Source organism: Drosophila hydei, unplaced genomic scaffold (genome assembly GCF_003285905.1).
Source record: "Drosophila hydei strain 15085-1641.00,03,60 unplaced genomic scaffold, DhydRS2 tig00008135-arrow-pilon, whole genome shotgun sequence".
Lineage (NCBI taxonomy): Eukaryota > Metazoa > Arthropoda > Insecta > Diptera > Drosophilidae > Drosophila > Drosophila hydei.
The window spans coordinates 1,900,075-1,924,234 of record NW_022045844.1 but is presented as its reverse complement, the minus strand read 5'-3'; the positions used below and the strand labels follow the sequence as shown (position 1 = coordinate 1,924,234).

General features: G+C 43.5%; 8 protein-coding genes across 9 annotated transcripts in view; 5 read left to right on the top strand and 3 right to left on the bottom strand.

The window, feature by feature from the left end:
- Window positions 1-930: 930 nt before the first annotated feature.
- Window positions 931-13,951, top strand: LOC111592730 (adenosine deaminase 2-A). Its single transcript, XM_023305120.2, has 4 exons — window positions 931-1,020; window positions 11,621-12,584; window positions 12,643-12,831; window positions 12,893-13,951. The coding sequence occupies exons 2-4, from the start codon at window positions 11,751-11,753 to the stop codon at window positions 13,511-13,513; spliced, it is 1,644 nt and encodes a 547-aa protein (XP_023160888.2). The 5' UTR covers window positions 931-1,020; window positions 11,621-11,750; the 3' UTR covers window positions 13,514-13,951.
- LOC111592728 (formin-J) lies at window positions 2,843-5,888 on the bottom strand. Its single transcript, XM_030225563.1, has 11 exons — window positions 5,810-5,888; window positions 5,446-5,728; window positions 5,232-5,378; window positions 5,110-5,169; window positions 4,998-5,045; window positions 4,582-4,827; window positions 4,220-4,492; window positions 4,050-4,160; window positions 3,633-3,852; window positions 3,037-3,572; window positions 2,843-2,971 (listed from the first exon to the last, which is right to left on the bottom strand). Exons 2-11 carry the CDS (start codon window positions 5,539-5,541, stop codon window positions 2,867-2,869), a joined length of 1,842 nt encoding a protein of 613 aa, XP_030081423.1. The 5' UTR covers window positions 5,542-5,728; window positions 5,810-5,888; the 3' UTR covers window positions 2,843-2,866.
- LOC111592731 lies at window positions 6,185-7,960 on the bottom strand. Its single transcript, XM_023305121.2, has 2 exons — window positions 7,706-7,960; window positions 6,185-7,595 (listed from the first exon to the last, which is right to left on the bottom strand). The coding sequence occupies exons 1-2, from the start codon at window positions 7,722-7,724 to the stop codon at window positions 6,361-6,363; spliced, it is 1,254 nt and encodes a 417-aa protein (XP_023160889.2). The 5' UTR covers window positions 7,725-7,960; the 3' UTR covers window positions 6,185-6,360.
- Window positions 8,910-11,240, top strand: LOC111592729 (adenosine deaminase 2). Its single transcript, XM_023305118.2, has 3 exons — window positions 8,910-9,957; window positions 10,015-10,197; window positions 10,567-11,240. Exons 1-3 carry the CDS (start codon window positions 9,025-9,027, stop codon window positions 11,173-11,175), a joined length of 1,725 nt encoding a protein of 574 aa, XP_023160886.1. The 5' UTR covers window positions 8,910-9,024; the 3' UTR covers window positions 11,176-11,240.
- Window positions 13,952-15,165: 1,214 nt separating the features above from the next.
- On the top strand, window positions 15,166-16,871 carry LOC111601109 (adenosine deaminase 2). Its single transcript, XM_023317555.2, has 2 exons — window positions 15,166-16,201; window positions 16,259-16,871. Exons 1-2 carry the CDS (start codon window positions 15,242-15,244, stop codon window positions 16,865-16,867), a joined length of 1,569 nt encoding a protein of 522 aa, XP_023173323.2. The 5' UTR covers window positions 15,166-15,241; the 3' UTR covers window positions 16,868-16,871.
- Window positions 16,872-17,477: 606 nt separating this feature from the next.
- LOC111601120 (putative mediator of RNA polymerase II transcription subunit 26) overlaps window positions 17,478-24,160 on the bottom strand; it is a 51,898-nt gene continuing 45,215 nt past the window's right edge. For both annotated transcript variants that reach the window (XM_023317575.2, XM_023317574.2), the window contains one exon: window positions 17,478-18,141. In XM_023317575.2, the coding sequence (XP_023173343.2) occupies window positions 17,773-18,141 (369 nt within the window). In that variant the 3' untranslated portion in view covers window positions 17,478-17,772. The remainder of the gene's footprint in view (window positions 18,142-24,160) is intronic.
- On the top strand, window positions 20,214-21,874 carry LOC111601118 (spermine oxidase-like). Its single transcript, XM_023317572.2, has one exon. The coding sequence runs from the start codon at window positions 20,309-20,311 to the stop codon at window positions 21,752-21,754; it is 1,446 nt and encodes a 481-aa protein (XP_023173340.1). The 5' UTR covers window positions 20,214-20,308; the 3' UTR covers window positions 21,755-21,874.
- LOC111601119 (spermine oxidase-like) lies at window positions 22,344-24,159 on the top strand. Its single transcript, XM_023317573.2, has one exon. It carries the CDS (start codon window positions 22,551-22,553, stop codon window positions 23,991-23,993), a length of 1,443 nt encoding a protein of 480 aa, XP_023173341.2. The 5' UTR covers window positions 22,344-22,550; the 3' UTR covers window positions 23,994-24,159.

Sequence of the window (24,160 nt, the reverse complement as noted above, 5' to 3'; positions counted from 1 at the left end):
AGCTTGCAGCCAATGCATTTATCATGAGCCAGCTTAGATACGAAAGTACACAAAATAATTGTATTCAAAGGAGAACAATTTAAATTGCTCAAAGAACACATGCAGAAATCAATAAAAATATTTAAAAAATAGAATCGAAATAGAAATGCAAATAGAATAGAAATTTTGAATAGCATTGAATCTAAACACATGTTTCAACGCTTCGTGTGTGGCATTTTGTATTGACGCACTTTCATATATTTCAGATACTTTCATTAAATATTTTTGTGTTTATGCCATAATTACCGTATTGAGCGCTATTTCTGGCACCACATCAACGCAAAAATATCTAAACAATTTTGCAAAAGAAATAAAAAACAAAAAAAAAACAAAATCCCCATTTCAAGTGCATGATTATTTTTTATTATTTATTATCAATCTCCTGGAAATCAAAGAAAATAATAGAAATAAATCTAGACAAAAAAACGAGCTATATTGTTATTGGTTTTTGTTATTTGCGTATTTGATAAGTTGGTATAAGCGTGCAAGCAAATTGGGCATCGGTCACTTTAAAGAGCTAACATTGAAAACGCAACGAAAAGGGAAAGTGATTAAACATGTATTGAAGCGCGCTCTCGCTCTCTTCCTCTCTATCGTTTCCTCTCTCATAATCCGCTTCTCTTCTACGAAATTCTCTCGCAACGTGCCTTGCTTACATAGAGTGCACATTAGACCGCATTAAGAGTTTGAAGTACTTTCGTTATATCATATTTGATAAAAACACAATTGTGTATATTGTTTACAGTTCCATGCCGCGTGTTCCCCTCTTCCACCGCCTGACAGCGTTTGTTGGGTGCATGGAATCGAAATCAGAATCGGAATCAGAATCAGAAATGGAATCGGCTGCGGCTTTTTGGTTGGACCGCTCGTTCGTGAAACATGTCGGCCCCGAATGATCAGTCTTTGGGACGCGTACTTGGCGTGCAGATCGTGGCCGAGAACTTCGCATCGAAATTCCACTTTCAGTGGTTGAATTAAAAAGTGAATATAAAAAAAAAATAAATTTAATTTGTGCATTTAAGAGGCTTATCAAACTTTGCGGCATTAGCTGGATTATTAAATAATCAACAACATAAAACAAGTTTTTTCCTCTGCCAAGCATAAATACATTAATTCAAATTAATTTTTAACACAGAAATATTCAACATAAATAAAAACTCTGTTGTTTAATATAAACACGATATATTTGTGTCTAGTCAGCTTTTAATAAAACCCGCATATTTAACGACTTTAATTTCACAACAACAAAAAGAAACAAAACATAACTGCGTATTCAAATTAAACGCCAATTTGGCAGCCGGTGCCCAGATCTAGGAGCGATAAAGGGAGACAGCGGGTATTACGGTATTAAGGTTTTTGCACAGTGGGACAGTGCAGCTGGACTGGGCTGACCAGCTGATTTGTATTTATATTTATATTTGTTTTCGGCTTTGCGTTCAATTTGGAGTAGTTGTCAGCCACGAAACGCGCGCGACATGCTATGCAGAGTTCATTAGCCCAGAGTGCGGCTGTGAAAGAGGGTGGGTGAGTGAGTGCGAGTGTGAGAGAGCCGTATCAAGTGTATAAGACATTCAAATAACTAGTTCTATGCTCTTATACGTCCCAACATAATATATACGCACTAAAGCACATGTCTATCTTATATGTATAAGAACTTAGATTTGTCTTATTCAATTGTATTGGTCACTCAGCTGATATTTCTAATTCTTGCATTGTCTTTGTCATAGCATGTTCAGCTCTATGCTCTTATACGTCCCGACATAATATATGCACATGTCATTCTTATATGTATAAGAACTCAAATTTATCTTATTCAATTTCAATGTTGCTCAGACTGCTGATATCTCGCCTCTGGCAGTGTCTTTGACATGGGCCTTGCGTTTACCGTGCTTTCTCTCCCTTTTCTTGAGTTTTCTCTTTGTTATTTTTTGTATATTCTTATCACACGTTATTCGATAATAACACTTAGGGAGAAAGAGAGTCAGAGGGTGATAGATTATGGTATAGTAACTTAATACCTCTCGAATTATTATTGATTGAAAACCTCATTTGAACTTGGTTAGAACTTTAGAATTATATTGCCTTGCTTATAGGGCAACCCCAAGGCCTTTATATCAATTATTGCAAATTTTTGCAAATATTGTTAAATGTGGTAAGAAGCAAATATATATAGCCTCCCTCATATGATTAATTATTGATGTGCATATATTATAAATATATTTTCGTATATCACATTTGCCATATCTTGCATATGCGCAATTTGTTGCTACTTAATTGCAAACGATGATTTCTATCATGGGAAAAATTACTTTTGGAGGGAATATAAAAAATTAATGGACAACAAATTTTTTAATGGGCGAAGAGAGAGAGAGAAAGAGAGCAGTACTAAAATGAAAAAAAGTAATTTGGGATGAATATTTAATGACTAGTCGAAATAGTAATATAAAAATGTTATATGTCATTATAGAATATACTATATGTCTCGGTATAGTTGAGAATTGGACTGGAAAAGAGGATATAACCTAATTGAAAGTATATATATTACCTACATATATATAACATATATATATTTATACCGATTTATATATGTATAGATCACTAAGATTTATTGCACCACAAAGAATTTAGTTGTTACGCCTGATAAGCGACTTGAATAATTGCTTTAAATAAATGTCGCGAAAACTTACTCAAGCTAAGCATTTTCTATAATTGAAAATAGTGGGTTTGCTTTTTTTTGAATAGTTAATATACATTACATTTAAGCCCAATATTCAAATGCTGTACAATTTTAAATTCTATAGGATGGATTTCTTAAAGGGACAATCAGTTAATCGGTAGGCCAAGTCGTTCCATTGTAGATCTTCATCTTGATGGGCAGGCCAAAGAAGTTCGACTCATGTGAATTGATATCGGCCGAAAAATTGGAATAGTCCTTAGGGAAATGCACACATATACATTTGTATATAGATCATATCTGTAATTGTATGGAATACATACATGTGCGTGCGGCGTGGAACCATAGGATTGCTCGGCTTTCAGGAAGGCCAGCACTCCATTATTGACTTCAGATATGTTCTTTGAACAGAAATGTCGATCGATGTTATCGTAGTCCGCGCTGAATGGCAAGCCCTTCTGAGAGGACGAAACGTGTTTTGATTTGTCCGAAGATGCCCCCCTTTGGCTTTTTTGGCTAGAATAATATTTTTGTTTTGGTTTTTTGCCCTCATCATTGCTAGTTTCTGATACAGTATCCAAGTCGCTTCGGCGTCTACGGTAAGTGTCATAGAACGGACACTTTTTCCGTATCTCCTCGCGCTCGTGGTCGATTCTTATTTGAATAGCCTCAATCATGGTGATGGGATCGATGGGATATGGCTCATCCGGTATCTTGCCCGCAAACGCAATATCGAAAGCATATTCATTGAAGTCTTCCCGACCATTAAGCGAATTCTGTATAATACCCGGACAGGTCTGATCCATGACCAAAGCGTTGAAAAATAGCGCATTTGTGCGCTGTATATATCGTTGCTCAGCTGCAGATAGATTATTACCAATGGAGCATATCTGTCACCGGATCACAATCTCTAACTCACGTGTTGTATCATCGATAAAGGGTACTTGTCGTGAATTGCATTGCTCGGATTTGCAACTGGGCCCCGCCTGAGTAGTGCTAGTAATGTGTTTTGGAGTCGAATTCTGGAGGGGCGAAAACGCACCTCGACTTGTGCTCGGCCAACTATCAGAACGAATTGGACCACATGACTGACTGCGATTGGTAGGTGAATACAACGAATTCCCATCGTAAAATGTCACCTGTGTTTATGTTAGATAAATTAATGAGTCCGATTCGAAGAGTCGTATTCAATACTGCTTCATTTCTGTGCCAACCTATCTATATATCTCTATCTATCTGTATCTAATTTTGGCAAAATGAAGTGAGCCACACTTCAGGCAAGGGTATTTACTAGTCGGATATTTATCAGCGTTTCCCTAACTCCTATTCTACTTACATTAGTAGGTTGCTGGACGGAAGTTCTCACAAAATTCGACCTCTGTGGCTGCGCCTGAGGCAATTGAATGTATTCCGTAGTATCATAAGCTTCGGCTACGTCACGCTGATTCTGTTGAATTGCATTGCCTTTAGGAGTTGCTAACAAGGACTAAGTCGACTTTAACTTACCCTTCGTGCAATTAGACCTGGGGCATATGCTTGACTTTGATTCGGATCAGCATGCTGGCAGCATGTATGTTGTTGCTTCTGCTGCTGCGGCAATTGCTGCAGCTGCTGTTGCTGCGGCAGTTTCTGTTGCGGCTGTTGCTGTTGTTGCTGCGGCTGCGGCTGCGGCTGCGGCTGCTGCTGCTGCTGCTGATTTTGTGTGCGCAGATGTACACAGGACGAAAGTGAACAAGGCTGTCTGCTGCTGCTATTCATAGTGCTATTAAGTGTAGGTTCCTAGAAACAATGCCCCAAAGGGAATAATAGCTCGTATGAGGGCTTTCAGTAGCACTCGAATTTCTTTGTGTGCTTGGGGCTCTACTCACAAACTTTTCATAGGTTTGATCGTTCCTGGGCCAGTTATAGGACTGACCCTGTTGCAGCTGTTGCAGCTGCTGCTGCTGCTGCTGTTGTTGCTGCAGCTTTTGCTGCTTTTGCTGGCGCAGCCATTTCTCATAGCTCAGGTCAAAGCCTCTGTCCTCCGGCGGATTTGATGTTTGCGGTCGCATTGAATCATAAGACAATCCATTGTTCGATAATATATAACCACCATTGCTTGGCCTATTGGGACACTGAATGCCAAAAAAAATAATTATGTGAAAGAAGAGTAAATGATGTGTTTATCAGACTGAGCCGCGCCCGTCCGTCTATTCGTTTTTCGTTCCGTCCGTTGTCAGTCAAAATTGTAATTTTAAGGTATTTCCTAGTCGAGCACAACCAATCGGAGCACTTTAGAACTTACCCTTGAACATGATCCCCCTTCTTCATTTGAATGACTCGATTTTCGTTTCTGCAAAAGTTGTGATTCTTTTATGGGTCTTTAGATTAGATAGATTAGGGAAAAGTTTGCTCACGTAGATCTCAGTTGGCTGTAAGCCCGTAAAATTACAGGCTCTTGTTGGATCCGTTGTGCACTGTAGTTAAAGTTAGGTAAAATGAATTTGTTTCGCTAAAGCTAAGTTATCTAGGTGCTCACAAATTTATCGACGCATCTTTGGCAAATGCGTTGGGACCCGGTTTGAGAAGCCGGCGCGCTGAGGGAACGACTGCGCCGATCGCTTGTTCCCTGTACAGTAGATACATTACTCACCGAGCTCCAAAACTCCCGAGGAACTAGCAAGGGCTTTAAGCAAGATAGTTGGAGAAAGCGACTAAATGCTTGGAATACGACAAGAATCAAGCTTAGGTACCTGGACTTGTACTGAGGGTTCGTTCTGGGTGCCATTCGTCGGACTGGTGGAACGGTCCCGTTGCTCACACTTATCTAAAGGATTTTTCGCACGCATATTTACTGAATATCTATGTAAGCGCTTGTGTCTTGTATCCGCGTAACCTCCTTCCTCCCAACTATCAGATCCGCTCTTCGTATAGGTTTGCCTCGAGACGGTTGTTTTTTGATCGTGCTGTTTTTTCTGCGAGTCCAGAAATCGACTCAATGCAAAGTAGAGATCTGCGGGCAGCACCGCAGTATTTCTAAAATAATCCATTCGAGGTATTTTCTTGTCTTACAAAACGTTGATTGTAGTTACAGCTGCTCAGACTACGTCGACTTACATGTGATCTCTACTTAGAGGGTCTTCGTTCCGGATTGTCGTAAGCAAAGATTGGACACAAAATTTTGATTTGCCTTCACGCAATCAATATTAAATAACCATCTTCTAAAAAATTAAAAATTGTGTATAAAATTGAATTTTAAATATCTAAGGAGAGTCAAAGTTGACTACAGTTGGGGCAGAGTTAAATTTTATTTTGATTTGACAGAACAAGACAAGAGCCAGACTTGCTGTATTCATAAGAAGTGTAAAGTCTTACTTCCAGGGTATTCTCTAGGTAAAATTACAATTTTATATTTCTTCATCAAGTTTCAGCGACAAATTGAACTTGTCTGTGCAGGAAAACTCATGATAGTAACCGGCTTATACCCTGTAATCTGCATTAAGAAAAACTTTAAATTAAACAAGCTTTTCTCTTAGCACATATATTTTAGTTAAATCTTAGTTTACTTATAGACTGCTTTACTTAAAGACTGAGCACGCACTTAAGTCTAATAATTAGTCGCATATACCTCGCTGCATACCCTGTTAGAAGAACAGTTCGCCTTTTCATTAGGCAACTGTTTCAATAGCAAACTCAACAAAGGCCAAATCTTTTTTGTTGTTGTCCATATCCGTTTCCTTCGTGCGCATCCTGGCCTTGGGGCAGCCGTCGTGCCACACGGCGACATTGCCGCCCATTTGCTCGGCGAGCTGTGTTAGAAATGTGGACGTGGCATGCACATTATGCGTAAAATCCAATTCACGCAAACTGGCCGACTGGCCGACAATAAAGCGGAGCAGAGCGCGCGGCACTTGCAACGCCTGCGGCAGCCACTTGATGCTGCCATCCGTGGCATCATAGTGCACCATCAGCTGCGAGTGCCAAGCGAACCGTTGCAGCTGCACCACACTCAAGTGGCCAGCCAGTAGACGCGGCAGGCTGGCATCCAGTTGACATTGCAAACGCAATGCCACAATTTGACAGGCAACACCACCGACACAGCGAACACCACCGGCTCCACCGGCACCACCTTTGCCAAGTGCCGTCAGGCAGGCGGATACGGTTGCTGTGGCCAGCGCGCCAGCATTCGCTTTCTCTTTGTCAGCGTTGTCGATGTCGCTGCTGCAGCAGAGGAAGCCTGTCAATTGGCGCAGTTGCGGCAGTTGTGCAATTTCCTTGCTTGCCGCACGCAGCGCGCACGCCGGAATTTTCAGCGTTTGCAACGTTTGGCAATATTCAATGTCGGCCAAGGCTGCTGTCGCTGTGGCGCCACAGATGCTGCCTGGCAACAGCTCAAAGTAACTCAAGCGCGTCAGCTGCCCAAGCAGCAGACCGATATCCGCGGGTCCCACGCCCACACAGGCGCTCAGCTGCAGCTGCGTCAGGTTGCGGCAGAGCTGAGGTAGCTGCCGCAGCAGCCTAACTGAGTGGCATGCCCCGAAGCTAAGCCTTTGTATATCGGGCAGACATATCTGTTTCTCTTGCTGTTTCCGCTTCCGCACACATTTCCGTTTCGATTGCAACCAGTCCGGCAGCTCGTCCTGCCACACATTGAGATTAAGCAGCGCTCGCGTCAGCCTGGCCATGTGTCCGAGCAGCTGGCTCTGCTCGCTGACGCGTAGGCCTTCTAATTGCGGCTCCTGCTGCCAATCGAACTCGTTGGCATATTTACGCTGCCAAATTCGCAGCACCAGCGGACGCAGTCGGCCGCCCAGCTGCAGCAATGCGAATTGGTCCTTAATTGCGAGCTGAGCGCAGATCAGCAGCAGGCAATCGTCATTCAACGTTGTCAGCGTAACGATAGCTAGCGGGGAGCAAGAGAGACAAACACAGAGAGAGAGAGAGAGAGATAATAGACGGAAGCTATTTGATTAATTTCGGCTTAGGCCTTCACTGAATGTTTGCTTTGATTACCGTGCTGCCTTGGCTGCATTTCGATTTCGCTATTGTCTCGACAAAAACGCGCTTCCAACTGAAGTTGCGTTGCGTTGCTGCGGCTTTGTTTGTACTGCACCCTCTGCCTGCAATCACTGTCCCAGTCAGCTGCGACTCCAGCTGTGCGTCAAAGGCGACATCGATACCAACCCGACAATAGCACACATGCACCATTTGTTGCAAGCCCGCGGCGGGCAGTGGGCTGAGTCGTATTGTGTGGATAATGAAAGTCATTAGAGCGCCTTTGGCTGTTTACCTAGCTATTTATCTATATATATATCTTATACCTATCAATACATCTCTCTATAAATATATATATATGCCTTAAAATATTGAAACCTTTCAGAAATTGACAAGAACTTGATGAAATCTAATATAGAAATATTATAAAATATAAAATATGTATAATTTTATAAAATGGAATATTAAAAATTTAAATATTCTTGTAGAAACATTTATATACGAAATTCATTAAATATAAAGAAGTGCTTAGAGAACTTTAAAAAAACCCATCTGTATATACTGAACTCTTTATGTCCTTCAGCTGAAATATATAAAAATAATATTTATATATAAATTTTATATAATTTTTACTCATTTCCGACTTCATCTATATTGATTAAGGGTTTTAAGTATTTATAAAATAGTTTTACTACTAATGATTTCTGTGACATTATAGATAAAAACTTACTCAAGAACTCAACAGTTTTCACTTGATTTTGCCTATATGCTATATATATATATATATATATATCTGATCCTGACTCACATATTATCATATCACATACAGCTAAGAGTATGCATTTCACATAAACACTTTATTTATAAATTCAGATAAGGAACATTTTGAGTGACGCACAGACCACTGTGCCGCTGTTGGTGGTGTTGTTGCTGCTGCTGGTGGTGGGTGCTGCGGGCTGTTTACAAAAATAAACGCAACCCCTGGCCGGCACACGCCCGCCCAAAGTCCGCTCGCTTGCTACTTGAAGCGAAGGCCATCGCAGCTCGATTCTTTTTTATCGCTGTCTGTTTTGGGTTATTTTTAAAAGAGCCGCAAATGAAGTTGCCACATGATAAAGAAATGTGGGCATGTGGCAACCACGGCCAGAGTATGAGCAGATCAGGCAGGCAAGGCAGGCACTCGCCTTGAACTTTGCTTTTTCAATCAGCAGCGCCCGATGGGATAGGCTCTGTAGCTGGGGCAGCCAGTCATGATTTGTTTTTAGCATAATAGTTGTTGGAAGAATATCAAACAAAATTCGAAATTTCCTAAAATTGAGGTAGTTGAAAAGTTGGTTATGGCGACTAGAGGCAATAAGTGGCTACTGCGCTTACCCAAATATCCGCCGCGCTACTGCACGACGCGTGTCATAGGCGCGCCCGCCCGGACAGCAGGCAACACGGATGAGGAGCGCAATCGAAATCGGACCTCGGATGGCGATCGAGACCAGCCCACCAAATATGCCACCGTCTGTTGGCACATCAGCTTGGTCATATTGATTAGCACGATGATCTTGGCGCTCGTGTGGACGATCTATCTGAGCGTGGAATACTATGCCTGCTCGTCGGAGGAGCGTTTCGAGAAGCTGAGACAAGACTTTGTGGTACGCGAGCGCCGTCGACGCGTGGGCGGCAAGCTGAAGTTGAACGATTTCGAGGAAATGGCCAATGCCCGTTTGCTGGCGATTAAGCAGGTGGACGAAGAGTTGCATCACATCTGGAGTGACTATCAGCCACGACCGCATTTCCTATCCAAGTACAAAATGAACGAAACCGATCTGTACAGTGTGCTGCGCGCCATGCCCAAAGGAGGGCTATTGCATGTGCATGATGCTGGCATGTTCCGGGCGGATCGTCTCATTGAGCTAACGCAGTATTCGAACCTGTGGGCATGCGTGGGCAGCGATGGTTCCTTTGAGGACTTCCGCTTCTCCCAAAACTATCCGCTGATCGAACCGCAAGGGGATTACAAATGCAACTGGATGCTGATGAGCAATTTCAGGCAGCAGGACGGGAACATTACCAGCAATAAGCTGCGCGAGTGCCTGACCATCAATTCCAATAGCTTCATGAGCGCCACCCACTTGGCCAATCACATGAGACGTGCGCATCGTCTCATTCACGGCCTGATCACATATCGCCCCATTTGGCCCACTTACCTGATCTCGATGCTCGAGGATTTCTACGCCGATGGTGTTAGCTATGTCGAGCTACGCTCCTCGCTGCCCATTGTGAGTACCAATTCGCTACGACAATTAATTAGTACAAATGCCAACTGCCCTCCCCAGATGTACGATCTCGTGGGTACGAACTACACCATTGCAGACACGGCCAACTCGATTGTGAGCACCACAAATATATTCCGTTCGATACACGATGACTTCATTGGCATTAAACTGATCTATGCACCTTTGCGGGACTACAATGACAGCAAAATGGATACGTATATTTCGAATGCACGGTTCTTGAAGGTAGAATCATGTGGTTTTTGATACTTTCTACAGAGGGCGCTTTAGAGATAAAGATATATGTATATATATATATATGAGTGATGCAGCTAGTTTTAGAGAGACTAAACAGCACTTATTCAAATATTAATAGCTGAGAGCCTTACACAATATTTTCCTTTATCTAAATCTGTAAGATTACATCTCGCATCATACGCTTTCCTTTCCACAATCTGATCTACTTCCGCCTTAATAATCTTCTATATAGTTTTCTGTGTGTTTCTATCCCTAATGTCGTCTTTCACAAGTGAAGAGCAGATATCCCTCATATAGTTTCAGCGTTGACAACCCAATCGTAAATTCCTAACTCAGTCAATGTCTCCTTGCCCTTAGGAAAATTTCCCCAGCTTCTTTATTGGCTTCGATCTGATCAGTTTGGGCGATGAATGCAATATGCCGCCACTTGGAGATTCTCTGCAGCTGCTACACATCAGCAAGGAAATCGACTTCTATTTCCATGCCGGAGAGTCGCGTTGTGTCAATTCCACACAAGACAGTTCGCCCGATACCAATATCATTGATGCTTTGCTGCTGGGCAGCAAGCGACTGGGCAACTCTTTCAAGTTGCCTTTGCACTCGGAGATACTGAGAATCATGCGACTGCTGAAGGTGGCCGCCGAAATGTGTCCGTTGTCCAATCATTATATGCAGTATGTGAATGACTTCAGTCAGCATCCGGCGGCGTATCTGATTGCCGCGGGCTATCCCATTGTGATCGGATCGGACTATCCCTATTTCTGGAATGCGGCGCCTCTGACCGATGATTTCTACGTGGCCTTTGTGGGCATCGCCAATGGCCAGGCCAATTTGCGGTTACTAAAGCAGTTGGCCATGAATTCGTTTATGTACAGCGCCCTAAGCGAACGGGAGAAGCGAAAAGCTCTATCGATTTGGCAGCACAACTGGGATCAATGGATCGCGGGCTTAGTTAGCCAAGTGTAACGCAACCGACTATTTCATGAATTTGCTTCGTTTTATTTTTAAGGCTTCACTGTTAAAGAAAAATTCATTTACATATAACTTACTTCAATAACTCTTTGTCTGAAGCGCATTCTTTGGTAATTGAACACTTACTTCGAGTGCTTTATAGCACATTTCCTTCAGCTCGACTGGAGAGTCATTGAAGGTCCATAAAGTTTTGTGCACTTGACTTTGTGTGAACTACTGTTGTATCGGACGTCACTTGTTAGCCGCTAATCTAATCGCTGGCTTTCATAAATCAAGATGCCTGTCTGATTGGGTGCGATTAGGGCACCTAGTTGCCAGCTATGATCCAAGCCCGAGTGCAGAAAATGTATTCAATCAGATCATTTTGCTTTCCAGCTATCGCCGCAAGCAGAAACACGTGTTAAATCAAAGATAATAATTGTGGTTTCACTCTTTGCAGATAAGGAGCACACGGTCCACTTATTGGTTGGAAAACAAACTAAATTGAACAGCAACAGGTGCTAGGGTCTCAGTCGTTTTACGGCCTTTGGCGCGCGTACACATAAGATTCCTTCGAACAATCTGTGAGAATGCTGCGAGCTAATCTAATCGGGCTATTGTGCCTCTGTCTGTCTCTGGGGCCGGCTGAGTCACGCACGCGGCCCAAAGATCTGACCATTACGAAATTCGTATCAATCAGCAGTATCGGCTCATCCCACGTGGAGTCTCTATTGGGCAACAGTCGGCCCAGTCCCGACACGTATAAGACGGTGCGCAATGCGTTCTTTAACTACGAGGAATCTAGAGCGCTGGGCTACGACCTGGAGCTGAGCTCGCGTGAACTGAAGGCCAACGAAACGATCATGAAGGCCAAGCTAACTGAGTACAAAGAGGGCGAGATAGCACCGTACCTCTTCAAGCCATCACAGCATATCTTCAACGTGCTCGCGGCCATCAATAAGACAGAGCTCTTTCAGCTACTGCAGCGCATGCCCAAGGGAGCCGTGCTGCATGCCCATGACACGGCTTTGTGCAGCACCAAGTCCATCATTGAGCTGACCTACTACGATAATCTGTGGATTTGCCAGCAGGCTGGTGACCTGAGTGCTGCAGCCTTGCGTTTCGCCAAGGAGAAGCCTGACGCTCTGACAGAATCCAATTGTGACTGGAGCCTGCTCTCGGAGGTGCGCGAAAACTATGGCGCAGATAAGGTGGATGACTATTTGGCTGAGCGCCTTACACTGTATCCGACTACAGACTTTCAGGATATCAATGCAGCTTGGTCTAGATTCATGCAAATCTTCCAGCTGCTCGATGGTCTGCTCATGTATGCTCCAGTCTGGGGTGATTACTACTACAAGGCGCTGCAGGAGTTCTACGCCGATGGCGTTCAATATCTCGAATTTCGTTCAACGTTGCCCACAGTAAGTTTTGTCACTTCAAGATTGCGAACAGATCATAAATCTTTGTTTTCGACACAAGCTCTACGATTTGGAAGGCACTGAGTTTACCCCACTCGACACAGTGCGCATCTATGTTGAGACACTGGAAAAGTTTAAGAATAATCCGGCCAACAAGGAGTTCATAGGCTCACGCATGATCTATGCGCCTCTGCGCAACACTAATGCTGAGGGCGTGGCACGTTACATTGAGACCCTCAAGCAGGTTAAGGTAGGTACTCTCACAAGTCGCAGTGGGTCTAGCTAGGTGTAACCTCTTCCCTACCTTGCAGGCAAAATACCCTGAGTTCTTGGCTGGCTTCGATCTGGTGGGTCAGGAGGATGCGGGACGTCCGCTTCGAGATTTTGTTGACCAGCTGCTGGAAGTGCCTGAGGATATTGACTTCTATTTCCATGCGGGCGAGACGAATTGGTATGGCTCGACGGTCGATGAGAATCTGATTGATGCACTGCTGCTGGGCACCAAGCGCATTGGTCATGGCTTCGGTCTAGTCAAACATCCTGTGGTCCTGGACATGGTTAAGAAATTGAATGTAGCCATCGAAGTGAATCCTGTGTCGAACCAGGTGCTGAAGCTGGTCAGCGATTTCCGCAACCATCCCTGCTCTCAATTCTTTGCCGATGGCTATCCGGTTGTCATCTCATCCGATGATCCCAGCTTCTGGAAGGCCACGCCACTCTCACACGACTACTACATCGCCTTCCTGGGCATTGCCTCACAGCATGCAGATCTGCGACTGCTTAAGAAGCTGGCGCTCAACTCCATTCAATACAGTTCGCTCTCTGCTGATCAGAAGTTCGAAGCGCTTGCCAAATGGCAGGCCAAGTGGGATCAGTTCATCGACTTTGTCAACGACGAGACGAATGGTGCGCCCACCCAACAGCTCGATTGACTAGCACGGGTGGTGACAGCGCTTCTGGTTACGTTCTCCCTTCTGAACAACAGTTTTTGGCGCTAGTCTGGTTAATATATCAACGAATTCTGGCCGACCTATCCTGCATGACGAGAATAGACGATATCCCGTTTAGACTCAGCTCTGCAGCACAGTGTATGGACGCTCTTACGCTGCTCTCCCACTCGCACACTCGATCATCCTAACTCATATTCCCATTCACGCTGTTTTACTTTAAGCTAATTAATATTGATTAGTGTTTAGGCATAGTGTTAAGTTCCACTGAGCACTCGACTTCCAAGGTTACTCACGCTAAGTACACTAAGAGTTTTGCACTTTCATTTGCTCTGTCATAAGCATTTGTACTAAAACATTTTGAATAAAGAGCTCGGCTTGCCAGGTCGAGCTGCCGCAAATCCTGTGCATGTTCTGCGCTTGCCAGCTAAAAGCAACCTCAGGATAGCAGTAATGAGCAATGCAGTCAAGCATGGACCTCTCTGCGCTTAGAGATGACAACGTGAGCTCTCACGAACTGGATATGGATTGTGATGTCCATAGCTCCTGATCTGTATAATCAGTGATAAAGCTTACGGCCGTTAAATTGAGCTTAAATTTAGCATGAACTTCATTTAAAGTTCTTATGTTAAAGTACATGTTAAATGTGCAAAGAACATAAAAATGGCGTCTGATAAAATTAATTTTTATATGCAAGGCACTTGCCATAAGGATTAATTTATTCTGAAGCTTAGTCACACAGCTAAAAGTATCGCATAGCCATTATTTGACGTAAAACAGTGGAACACCATGCCAAAGCGCATGCTACATTTACAATGTACCTGATAAACGATGTACTTCCGTACTTGAAAGCAGCATATTTAACCGATTAATAGCGCTGCGCTGAAGTAGTCGAGGCGCTCACGTTATCTGAATTGCATCGCTAAATGATATGCCGTGTGCAATGCATTTGGCAGGCTAACATACGACCTGGGCATAAATCTCTTCTCTTAGCCATTCAGAGTTGTTGCTGCTGCTGAGTGCACAGAAAAGTGGTCGATGTTTAATGAATGTGGAATGCTTTGGGCCAGGGGCCAAAGCAATGATTGCTTTGAGCACTGCTCCAAATGTATCAATTTTACGTGCTTCTGCTTAGCGGTGCTAACAGCGGATCTCACTTTCTTTCCCCCTCTCCAGCTCTCTCTCTCTCTCTCGCTCTGGTTGCGTGGCCCCATTGGTTCGATTTTGATTTTGATTTGAGCTCGCGTAATGAGCAGAGTTTTATGGGGCACAACGCAAAATGCATTCGGTGGCAGGACAGCGGGTTGGGCTTACGCCTCGACGAATATGTATGAGGCCATAAAATTGATGGCCACATATATGTCCGTGTGTGCGTGTGCTGGCACAGCCTGTGGCAGGCTCATCAATTTGATGCTGGGCACAGCCACATTTAATGTGGTGTTGAGGGCGCGCGGGCATAAAAACCGGAGCCGTTCACATAAATAACTAATAAAGTTCGCGTATAGTAGTTGCCGGATGTGTTATCACTCCGTCTCGCTCTCACACTTACCCTCACTCTCTCTCTCAGTGGCAGCCTGCCTCACATTGACAAATGTACGTTGAAAGTATACATTTCGGACGTACTCTAAAAAATTTCAGTTTCAATTCTAAATTACTCTAACAATTATATATTTTATTTATTTATTTTTTTTTGGAAAAACAAAATTATCGAAGATGTCTTCGAGAGCGCAATTGAAATTCTTGCGCTGCATGTGCGAGATGACTGCAGCTCAGGGGTACACGCCTGCAGCGCTGAGCCGCGGACTGAGGGACATCACGCCCGAGGCGTACAGTAGGCTGCGCAAGATACTGATACACATGGAACGCTCTTCCTGCTTGGGGGACAGCTTGGTGCTGTCGTCGCAGGAGTTGGCGGCAAATAAGGTGCTGACAAGGGTCAAGACAAAGGAGCTGGAGGCGGGCTTTCAGAATCCGAGTAAATTTATGCCGGGTCAACATATATTCGATGTGCTGCAAAAAGTAAAGGAGTCTCCGCTTTTTCGCCTGCTGAAGACCATGCCAAAGGGCGGCCTTTTGCATGCCCACGATACGGCGCTGTGCAGCACCGACTTTCTCATTGACCTCACTTACCGTGAGAACCTGTGGATCTGCGTCGGGGAAACTGGCTGTGAGGCAATAGCCTTTCGCTTCTCCGAGTCGAAGCCAGCAGACATTAAGGTTGACGGCTGCAAATGGCAGAAAATGTGCGAGTATCGTGAGTGTCACGGCGAGCAGAAGGTGAGAAGCTATCTTCAGAAGCGGTTCACCATGTATCCCTTCACCAATTTCGTGTCCGCGGATGAAGCCTGGTCTAAGTTCGTTAGCATTTTCCAGTTGCTCGACGGAATGCTGCTCCATGAGCCCGTCTGGGCGGACTATTACTACAATGCTCTCACCGAGATGCATGCCGATGGCGTGCAGTATCTGGAGTTGAGGTCCGTGATACCCAATTTGTATGCTCTGGATGGCTCAAAGCTGCCTTTGGCAAATACTGTGCAGATATACAAAACGCAAACGGAACGCTTCCAGGAGCTGCATCCCGACTTTATTGGCGCCAAGCTGATCTATGCGCCGCTCCGTGGCGTCAGTCCCAAAGTAGTCCAGAAATATGTGAAGAATTGCACTGACCTGAATGTAAGTCAAGAGAGATCAGATTTGCCTTCATTTTCATATTCCTTACACGATCAATAGAAACAATTTCCCAACTTTTTGATTGGCTTCGATTTGGTGGGCCAAGAGGAGTTGGGTCGGCCTCTCGTTGATTTCATAGAGCCATTGTTATCGATGCCCGAGCATCTCAACTTCTATTTTCATTCGGGCGAGACGAATTGGTACGGCACCTCGATCGATGAGAATCTGATTGATGCCATTTTGTTGGGCACCAAGCGAATTGGACATGGATATGCCCTGGTCAAGCATCCTGTGGCCATGGAGCTGGTCAAGAAACTAGACATACCCATCGAAGTGTGTCCCGTGTCGAACCAAGTTCTGCAGCTGGGTTTCGACTTTCGCAACCATCCGGCTTCCATGCTCATTGCCAACAATGTGCCCATTGTGATTGCCTCTGATGATCCTTCGTTCTGGCATGCCACGCCCCTAACGCACGACTTTTACTTCGCCTTCCTGGGCATAGCGCCCTACTCGGCAGACATCAAGTTGTTGAAGCACTTGGCCATAAGCTCCATCAAGTACAGTGCACTCACCAAAGAGGAATACTGCGAGGGCATGGAGAAATGGCAACAGAAATGGGACGAATGGATTGCCAACTTGACGAAATGTGATTTAGAAAAACCTGAATAAAATCGACAAGTTTTGAATTTTTTTTTTATATATTTAAATTTTCATTTGTTTATTATATTTTATATAGTATTATCTGCTTGCGCTTGCCTCCCCTAGAAGTTGTCGTACGATACAATTGATATGGGTATGGATATGAGTGTGCACAAGCTGTGATCTCTCGTAAACTATAGATATATCTATATATTTAACTTGTGGGATATGTTTTACTTTGTGGAACGAGCGATAGTTACTCAATGTCGGCTATTCTATTATCTTGTTTAACTGATCTGTTCAAGCAGAGTCTTCAATGCGCCTCTTGCACAAGCATCGGAATATAAGCATCGGAGTATATAGCACAATTATATAGTTTAAACATACATACAATCAACTCTTCGTTTTAAGTTAAGTTAAGCCATTTATTGTACATCTATATAAGAAAATTACATTTATCCACTTCGACCAACTTTTTTGCTCGTTTGAAGTTTTCCTTTATTATTTTGTGTAAGCAGCTTTCTGTATATGTGTGCTCGCAAAAATACATATTAATGCCATATATATATCTATATATATATATATTTAAATTGATTTTTATTCATATTTCATAATTGAAATATTACAAAATATTGTTTTTGCCTTTCTGCTGTTTAGGTATTTCGTATCGTCAGCTCTCAACTCGCTTTTTTATCCACATAATTACACTTAATGCTTTTTCTTTCAGCTCAAATCCTAAACCATATCCCAAATTGGTTTTGTTTTTTTACAAGCTTAATCTCAGTTTAGTTCAAAATTCAAAATACATTTATATATATATCAATATATCGCTATGCTGTACAAATCTTAGGTTCTACTCAACTGCTTAGCTGAATCAATCAATCATGTTTCTTTTTCTTCTTTAGCTTGGAAAATGTTGCAAGTCTCGCTTGACGCTATGTGCGTTGCTGCCACTGTTGCCCTTGATCAGCTGCTTCTTCTTTCTCTTTTCTTTGCCGTTTTTCCTTCTTCCAGCTGATCTCGCCCACGCCTAGCGGATAGGGTATTATATCTGGCTGTTGTTCCGATGATGAATTTTCCTCATTGCTCTTCGCATTCCTAACATTCGCCCCCTGCTGCTGCTGCTGCTGCTGCTGCTGTTCGACTTCATATCCTGACACATCTTGCAGTTCGTCATATTTGGATTTCAGCTCATTTTGTAGCACCTTGGTTGCATGTAAACGTTCCTTCTGCTGCCCCTTGCTGTGCTTGGCATATTTGGTTGCATTTGAAGGCAGCTTTCGATTTTTGTCCGCGCTGCAAAACTGTGAACAAAGAAGGAAGCTCAATCTAATTGGTATACAGGGTGCATATATGTCTGAGAATTTAATTGAGTTGTGAAATTGATAATAAAAATATGTTTGGCAGCAATTTAATTGTGCTTCAGCTTCTTTTGCATACGTCACTAATTGATAAGAAATGCTTTTATTATTTAAGGCTCTTATGTAATTGGGCTTTGCGGTTATGTGCCTGAAAATACAATTAAATTAAATTGCATTTGCAAAATAATATTGCTTGAATGCACACAAATAAAAGCCAAGGCCAAGATAAGATAGAAAACCACAATTCCACCAGCATTAAGCCCAACTGGGAGCCGCCTTCAGTGGGGCGAACCCCACAGCAATAACCATGAAGACAAAACATTTAACAATAATAAATAAAGTATGCCTTAATCGTGTTTCGCTGTTGCTGTTCCTATTGCCATTTCTTCCAATGGGTCTACCTTTCCAACTGATAAGCGATAAGTGTGCCAGGAGAGCTGCGACAGCACCTCGATAAGCCCTCAGCTCGATCGAGCATACTTAAGGCAAGATAAGTGCGATAAAGCTAATAATATTGGCTAAGAGCGACTATTACTAAGCGAATTACTTAATATTAATATTTAAATTAGTGCTGAGAAAATAAAGTTAATTTCAATTTAAAATTACAATTAATATTAAAATAATTTAAATCTTTTATACTATAACAAAAATTAAAAATAAATTAACAGTTATCAATAAATTTATTTCTTTAAATTTAAACACAATTAAAATTGAGATTAAAAAAAAAACAACAAATTAATGTATATTTTGATTTCAATTACAAATAAAATTAAAATAAAATTAATATAAAAAAAATGATACAAAACTTTTTATATACTTATAAAACTAACCAAAAACATATATTAAATTAAATTAAAAAAAAAAACAAACTCTTAAGAAATAAAAAATATATATTAATATATATAAATAAAAATTTTTGTTTAAATATTTATTGGACTGACCTACATTAAATGTAATATAATCTCTAAAATGTTAATTTAATTAAAAAAAATGTAATTTCAATAAATCAATATGAAAATTTAGAAACAAATTTGAAATATTTTCAACATTTTCAATTAAAATTTAAAAAGGTTCTACAATAGAAATGTATAATTCAATTTAGCATACAAAAAGTAGTCAAAAAGATAAATTTAACTTTACTCAAAATTTAAATTAATTTAAAATAATTAATAAAAATGAAAATTGAGCCCAAAACAAGTAAGTAAAGTTTATTCCGAAGCAAACGACTGCACAATACTCGCTCACGTGCAACAGCTGCGATAAAGTGTAGAGATTCATATCTAGATCTCACAGATCCACAGATTGATGTGCTCAGCTCTTAAGATTTGGATGTTTGCAATTCGAAAACTCACTGTGAACCTAAAGAAATGTATATTCTTTTCTCCCCAATAGATGTAGACTTTCTGAGTAGGTATTCTTATCTAGCAATGGCATATTTCACGTTCCATGTCTCGAGTAGCAAGTCAAACACCGCGCTAAACCAGTTTATCATTTTCACATTGTTGACGAATAATAAAATGTTTACAAAATATTGCTTGATGTCCGTATAGTTCGCTGCTATCAAATATAGCAAAACTACTTTGAGATATGTGAGCTGAAAATACTTATATTATATAGTTATAAAATAGAGAAGCACTTGTAAACTCTCTATCAATTGGCATTGACATTTGCCTTGAGTACGAATAGAATACAAAAACACAAACTGTGTCGCCTATGATTAACAACAATTATAAAAGCAACAACAATGCATTTGAAGGTCAAACTAAACTTGACTAAAACTAAATATATGTATAGACTCTATATTAAATGAACTCTACAATTATGTCGTGTAAATCATATTAAATCTAATTATTTTGACGCAAGTTTTGCCTATATTCTAGAGCAAGTCCAGCGCTTGGGGTCATCGTAATATTAGTTTTAACTATAATTGTCGATCAGTAAGTCTAGTCAGAGCGACACTTAGCTCAGACGCTGAGAGAGAGCACAGATTAGAATATAAAACAGCTAAATTGCGGCTGTTTAACTCAGTGGCAAGCGAATCGCCAAAGCAAACGCTAAAATAAACTCTGCGAATTTGTTTTATAAAATCTAAAAAAAAAAACTAAAAGTCATGAGCACGCGAACGGCAGCTGTGAAAAAGTCGAAGCAAACTGCGCGAATTGTGATCGTTGGAGCTGGAGCTGCGGGCATTGCAGCTGCGACTCGCCTGCTGGAGCAAGGCTTTCAGAATGTTAAGATCTTGGAGGCAGAGAGTCGCGTGGGCGGACGCATCAATACCGTGCCGTTTGGGGACAGTGTGATCGACAAGGGCGCCCAGTGGTGCCACGGCGAGGGCACCAATGCCGTCTATCAGCGGGTCAAGAATTTGAATCTATTGCACGCCACGGGCGATGCCCTAAAGGCGACGCACTTTGTGCGCTCCAACAAGGAGATCTTGAGCGACGAGACAGCCCTACAGCTGGCCACTGCCGTAGAGCTGTCGCTGCCCGTGGAGCCCAATGAGGCCAACGGCTCGCTGGGCGACCACTTGACGAGCAACTATTGGCAAATTGTGGCCAAGTCCCCAACTGTGAATCGTACAGTGGCGCAGGAGATGCTGGATAACCTTCAAAGATTCAGATGCTCCTTCACAGCGTCCGATCATTTGTTTGAGGTCTCGCGCCGTGCGCATCTGGAGTTTGTCAAGGACGAAGGCGAGTTTATGCTCAACTGGCGCGACAAGGGCTACAAGACCTTCCTGCGCGTGCTGATGAATGCCAAGGCGGATCAGCCCGAGGATCTGGGCGTGCTCAATGGGCGTGTGCAGCTCAGCAAGCGCCTCACTGAGATCAATTGGGATGGCTCCGATGAGCTGCTGCTGCGCTGCTGGGATGGCGAGGTGCTCACTGCGGATCATGTCATCTGCACCGTCTCCCTTGGCGTGCTCAAGGAGCAGCATGAGAAGCTGTTTGTGCCAGCGTTGCCCGTTACCAAAGTACGGGCCATCAATGGACTCAAGCTGGGCACCGTGAATAAACTGTTCCTGGAGTATGCTGCGCTCGTCTTGCCCAAGGATTGGGCTGGCGTTAATTTCCTCTGGCTGGAGGCTGATCTTCTGGAGCTGCGCGGCACCGAACGCTTTTGGCTGGAGGGCGTCTTCGGCTTCCATCGCGTTCTGCACCAGCCACGCCTGCTGCAGGGCTGGATCATAGGCGAGCATGCTCGCTACATGGAAACTCTAACTGAGGAGCAAGTGCTCAGCGGTCTGCAGTGGCTCTTCAACAAGTTCCTGCCCTTCGACATGCCACAGCCGCTGAAGCTCATGCGCTCGCAGTGGCACTCGAATCCCAATTTCCGTGGCAGCTACAGCTCTCGCACCACCTACACGGATCAGCTGCGCACCGGCCCCTGGGATCTGGAGACGCCACTACTCAATGCCGACGGCACGCTGAGAGTGCAGTTCGCTGGCGAGGCAACCAGCAAGACGCACCATTCCTCAGTGCACGGGGCCACAGAAACCGGCTGGCGCGAAGCCGACCGTCTCAATGCCTTTTACAGCGCTCGCAATGCATCGTGAGATGGGCGTGACACGATTATTATAAAATAATTGGCTAACAATCGTCTAAGCTTGTGCTGGCTATCGAGACTTTTAGCTCGTTTTCATTTACATTGAAAAAAATATAAAAATAAACAAAGAAACGTAAAAAAATGATTAAATTATTCAATCTATATGGGGGAATAGGGCGAGGGGTATATTTAAGTGTATACAGACATAGAGTAAACATAGCCAATATATTGAAAACAGATGCAGGCTCTATTTAATATATTTCTTACTCTAAGAGCCAGTAGTAGAAAACAGCGAATCTTCGACTCGGAACATACATGAAAATTCATGCTCAAAAATATATTCTTAACAGATAAATCCAGGGTATTACCTAGCTGCCATTCATAGAAGTGCTTTTATTTATTTTTATATTATTTCTATTACCTACTCGGCAATCAATTTGTTAAGTCTCGCTGGCGCAACTGCATAGACACCCTGTATTCTGTATTGGAATCTCTATCAATTTATTTTGAAGCAAGCTCTAAAATCATGACACATTAAAACGATCAAATTAGAAATAAAATTTATAAACATATGTACAAAGCTCAATGCCAAACTACGAGTAAGAATCGAATAAGTAAATGCAGCTGCTGATAACAGAAAGCCACAGCAACAAAACCAATTAACCCCACTGGCCCTTATCGAAACCCAAGCACCAACAGATACATATAAATAGGAGTACTATTTGCTCTGTCTAGACAGTCGCTGGTCGCAGTCGTCACTATCTGTGAACCTGACACAGGTAGGCAGACATTAGTAGACATACACCATGATCAGTTGTCGCCCAGTTGCTATTCAGGCTAGCCTGCAGAACAAGTCCAAGCAGACAGCGCGCATTGTCATCGTTGGATCAGGCGCCTCGGGCATTGCAGCTGCCACACGGCTGCTTGAGCATGGCTTCACGCATGTGAGCATCTTGGAGGCAGAGAATCGCATAGGCGGACGCATAAATACGATTCCATATGCGGACAACGTCATCGATCTGGGTGCACAGTGGTGCCACGGCGAAGTGGGCAATGTGGTCTATGAGCGGGTCAAGGATCTGGATATCGTGACAAAACCGGGCGACTTAACCAACACTTTTCGCTTTCTGCGCTCCAACAAGCAAATCGTCCCAGAGGCAATGGCCAATGTCCTGAGAACAGCCGCCGGCAACTCTATACCAGATGGACCCAATGCCTACGATGGGTCCATGGGTGAATATCTAACCCAGCAGTATTGGCAGGAGGTAGCCAAGATTCCCGATGTGGATCGCGACATAGCCGAGGAGATGTTTGAATGCTTTAAGCGAGGCGAATGCGGCACTGAGGGCTCGGATACTCTATTCGAACTTTCGGGTCGTAGCCACCTGGAGTTTGTCGAATGCAAGGGCGAACTGTTGATCCACTGGCGGGATAAGGGCTACATAACCTTTCTTCGATTGCTCATGCAAGCCAAGGAGAATGACCCCCAGGATCTGGGTGTGCTCAATGGTAAAGTACAGCTGAACAAGCGCGTCACACGGATTAACTGGACAGATGGACAGGCGTTGCCTTGCCGGAATGCAGAAGTGATTACGGCGGATCATGTCATTTGCACGGTGTCCTTGGGTGTTTTGAAGAAAGAACATCGTAGTCTGTTCGCGCCCGTTCTGCCAGTGAGCAAGGTGCGAGCCATCAATGGACTCAGTCTGGGCACCGTGAACAAGCTCTTCTTGGAGTTCGCAGTGCAGCCGCTTCCTCAAAACTGGCCTGGCATTGATTTCCTTTGGATGGAGCAGGATCTCAAGGAGCTGCGTTGTAGCAAGCGCTTCTGGGTGGAGAGCATCTCCGCAGTGCATAGATTTGAAGATCAGCCGCGCATGCTGGAGGGCTGGATCGTTGGCGAGCATGCACGCTATATGGAGACCCTGCAGGATGCCGAGATGCTCGAGGGCTTGATGTGGATGCTCCGCAAATTTCTGCCCTTTGATGTGCCGCAACCGCTGAACTTCCTACGCACGCAATGGCACTCGAATCCCAATTTCCGTGGCAGCTACAGCTTTCGCAGCATCCATACGGACGACCTGAGGACAGGGCCCTGGCAGCTGGAGGCGCCTCTGTTTGATGTTGACGACAAGCCAAGATTATTATTCGCTGGAGAGGCTTCGAGCAGAACCCACTACTCCACGGTGCATGGCGCCACGGAGACGGGCTGGCGGGAGGCGGATCGGCTGAATCTATACTATTCCTAAGCAGCGGCTCAACTTACTGATGTGAACCCAATTTAAAATTTAGACTGAATGCACCACACTAACTAGATCAGTTCACATCAACTGAGTTGGCTAATTCCTAGCTCAAATTTCAAGTATGCGAAAATATATGACACTTTTTGGTACACGCAAACGGAGCTTTTACCTAG

Bases quoted from the DNA above. Each gene is read 5' to 3' on its own strand.
- LOC111592728 (XM_030225563.1), bottom strand. From the start codon at position 5,541: ATGCGTGCGAAAAATCCTTTAGATAAGTGTGAGCAACGGGACCGTTCC. The intron at 4,493-4,581 runs GTGAGTAGAGCC...CATTGTTTCTAG, and splicing joins ATCAAACCTATGAAAAGTTT to GAACCTACACTTAATAGCAC. The intron at 2,972-3,036 runs GTATGTATTCCA...CATTTCCCTAAG, and splicing joins GTTCCACGCCGCACGCACAT to GACTATTCCAATTTTTCGGC.
- LOC111592729 (XM_023305118.2), top strand. From the start codon at position 9,025: ATGGCGACTAGAGGCAATAAGTGGCTACTGCGCTTACCCAAATATCCG. The intron at 9,958-10,014 runs GTGAGTACCAAT...TGCCCTCCCCAG, and splicing joins TACGCTCCTCGCTGCCCATT to ATGTACGATCTCGTGGGTAC. The intron at 10,198-10,566 runs GTAGAATCATGT...CCTTGCCCTTAG, and splicing joins CGAATGCACGGTTCTTGAAG to GAAAATTTCCCCAGCTTCTT.
- LOC111592730 (XM_023305120.2), top strand. From the start codon at position 11,751: ATGCTGCGAGCTAATCTAATCGGGCTATTGTGCCTCTGTCTGTCTCTG. The intron at 12,585-12,642 runs GTAAGTTTTGTC...TTTCGACACAAG, and splicing joins TTCGTTCAACGTTGCCCACA to CTCTACGATTTGGAAGGCAC. The intron at 12,832-12,892 runs GTAGGTACTCTC...CCTACCTTGCAG, and splicing joins AGACCCTCAAGCAGGTTAAG to GCAAAATACCCTGAGTTCTT.
- LOC111601109 (XM_023317555.2), top strand. From the start codon at position 15,242: ATGTCTTCGAGAGCGCAATTGAAATTCTTGCGCTGCATGTGCGAGATG. The intron at 16,202-16,258 runs GTAAGTCAAGAG...CACGATCAATAG, and splicing joins AGAATTGCACTGACCTGAAT to AAACAATTTCCCAACTTTTT.
- LOC111601118 (XM_023317572.2), top strand. From the start codon at position 20,309: ATGAGCACGCGAACGGCAGCTGTGAAAAAGTCGAAGCAAACTGCGCGA.
- LOC111601119 (XM_023317573.2), top strand. From the start codon at position 22,551: ATGATCAGTTGTCGCCCAGTTGCTATTCAGGCTAGCCTGCAGAACAAG.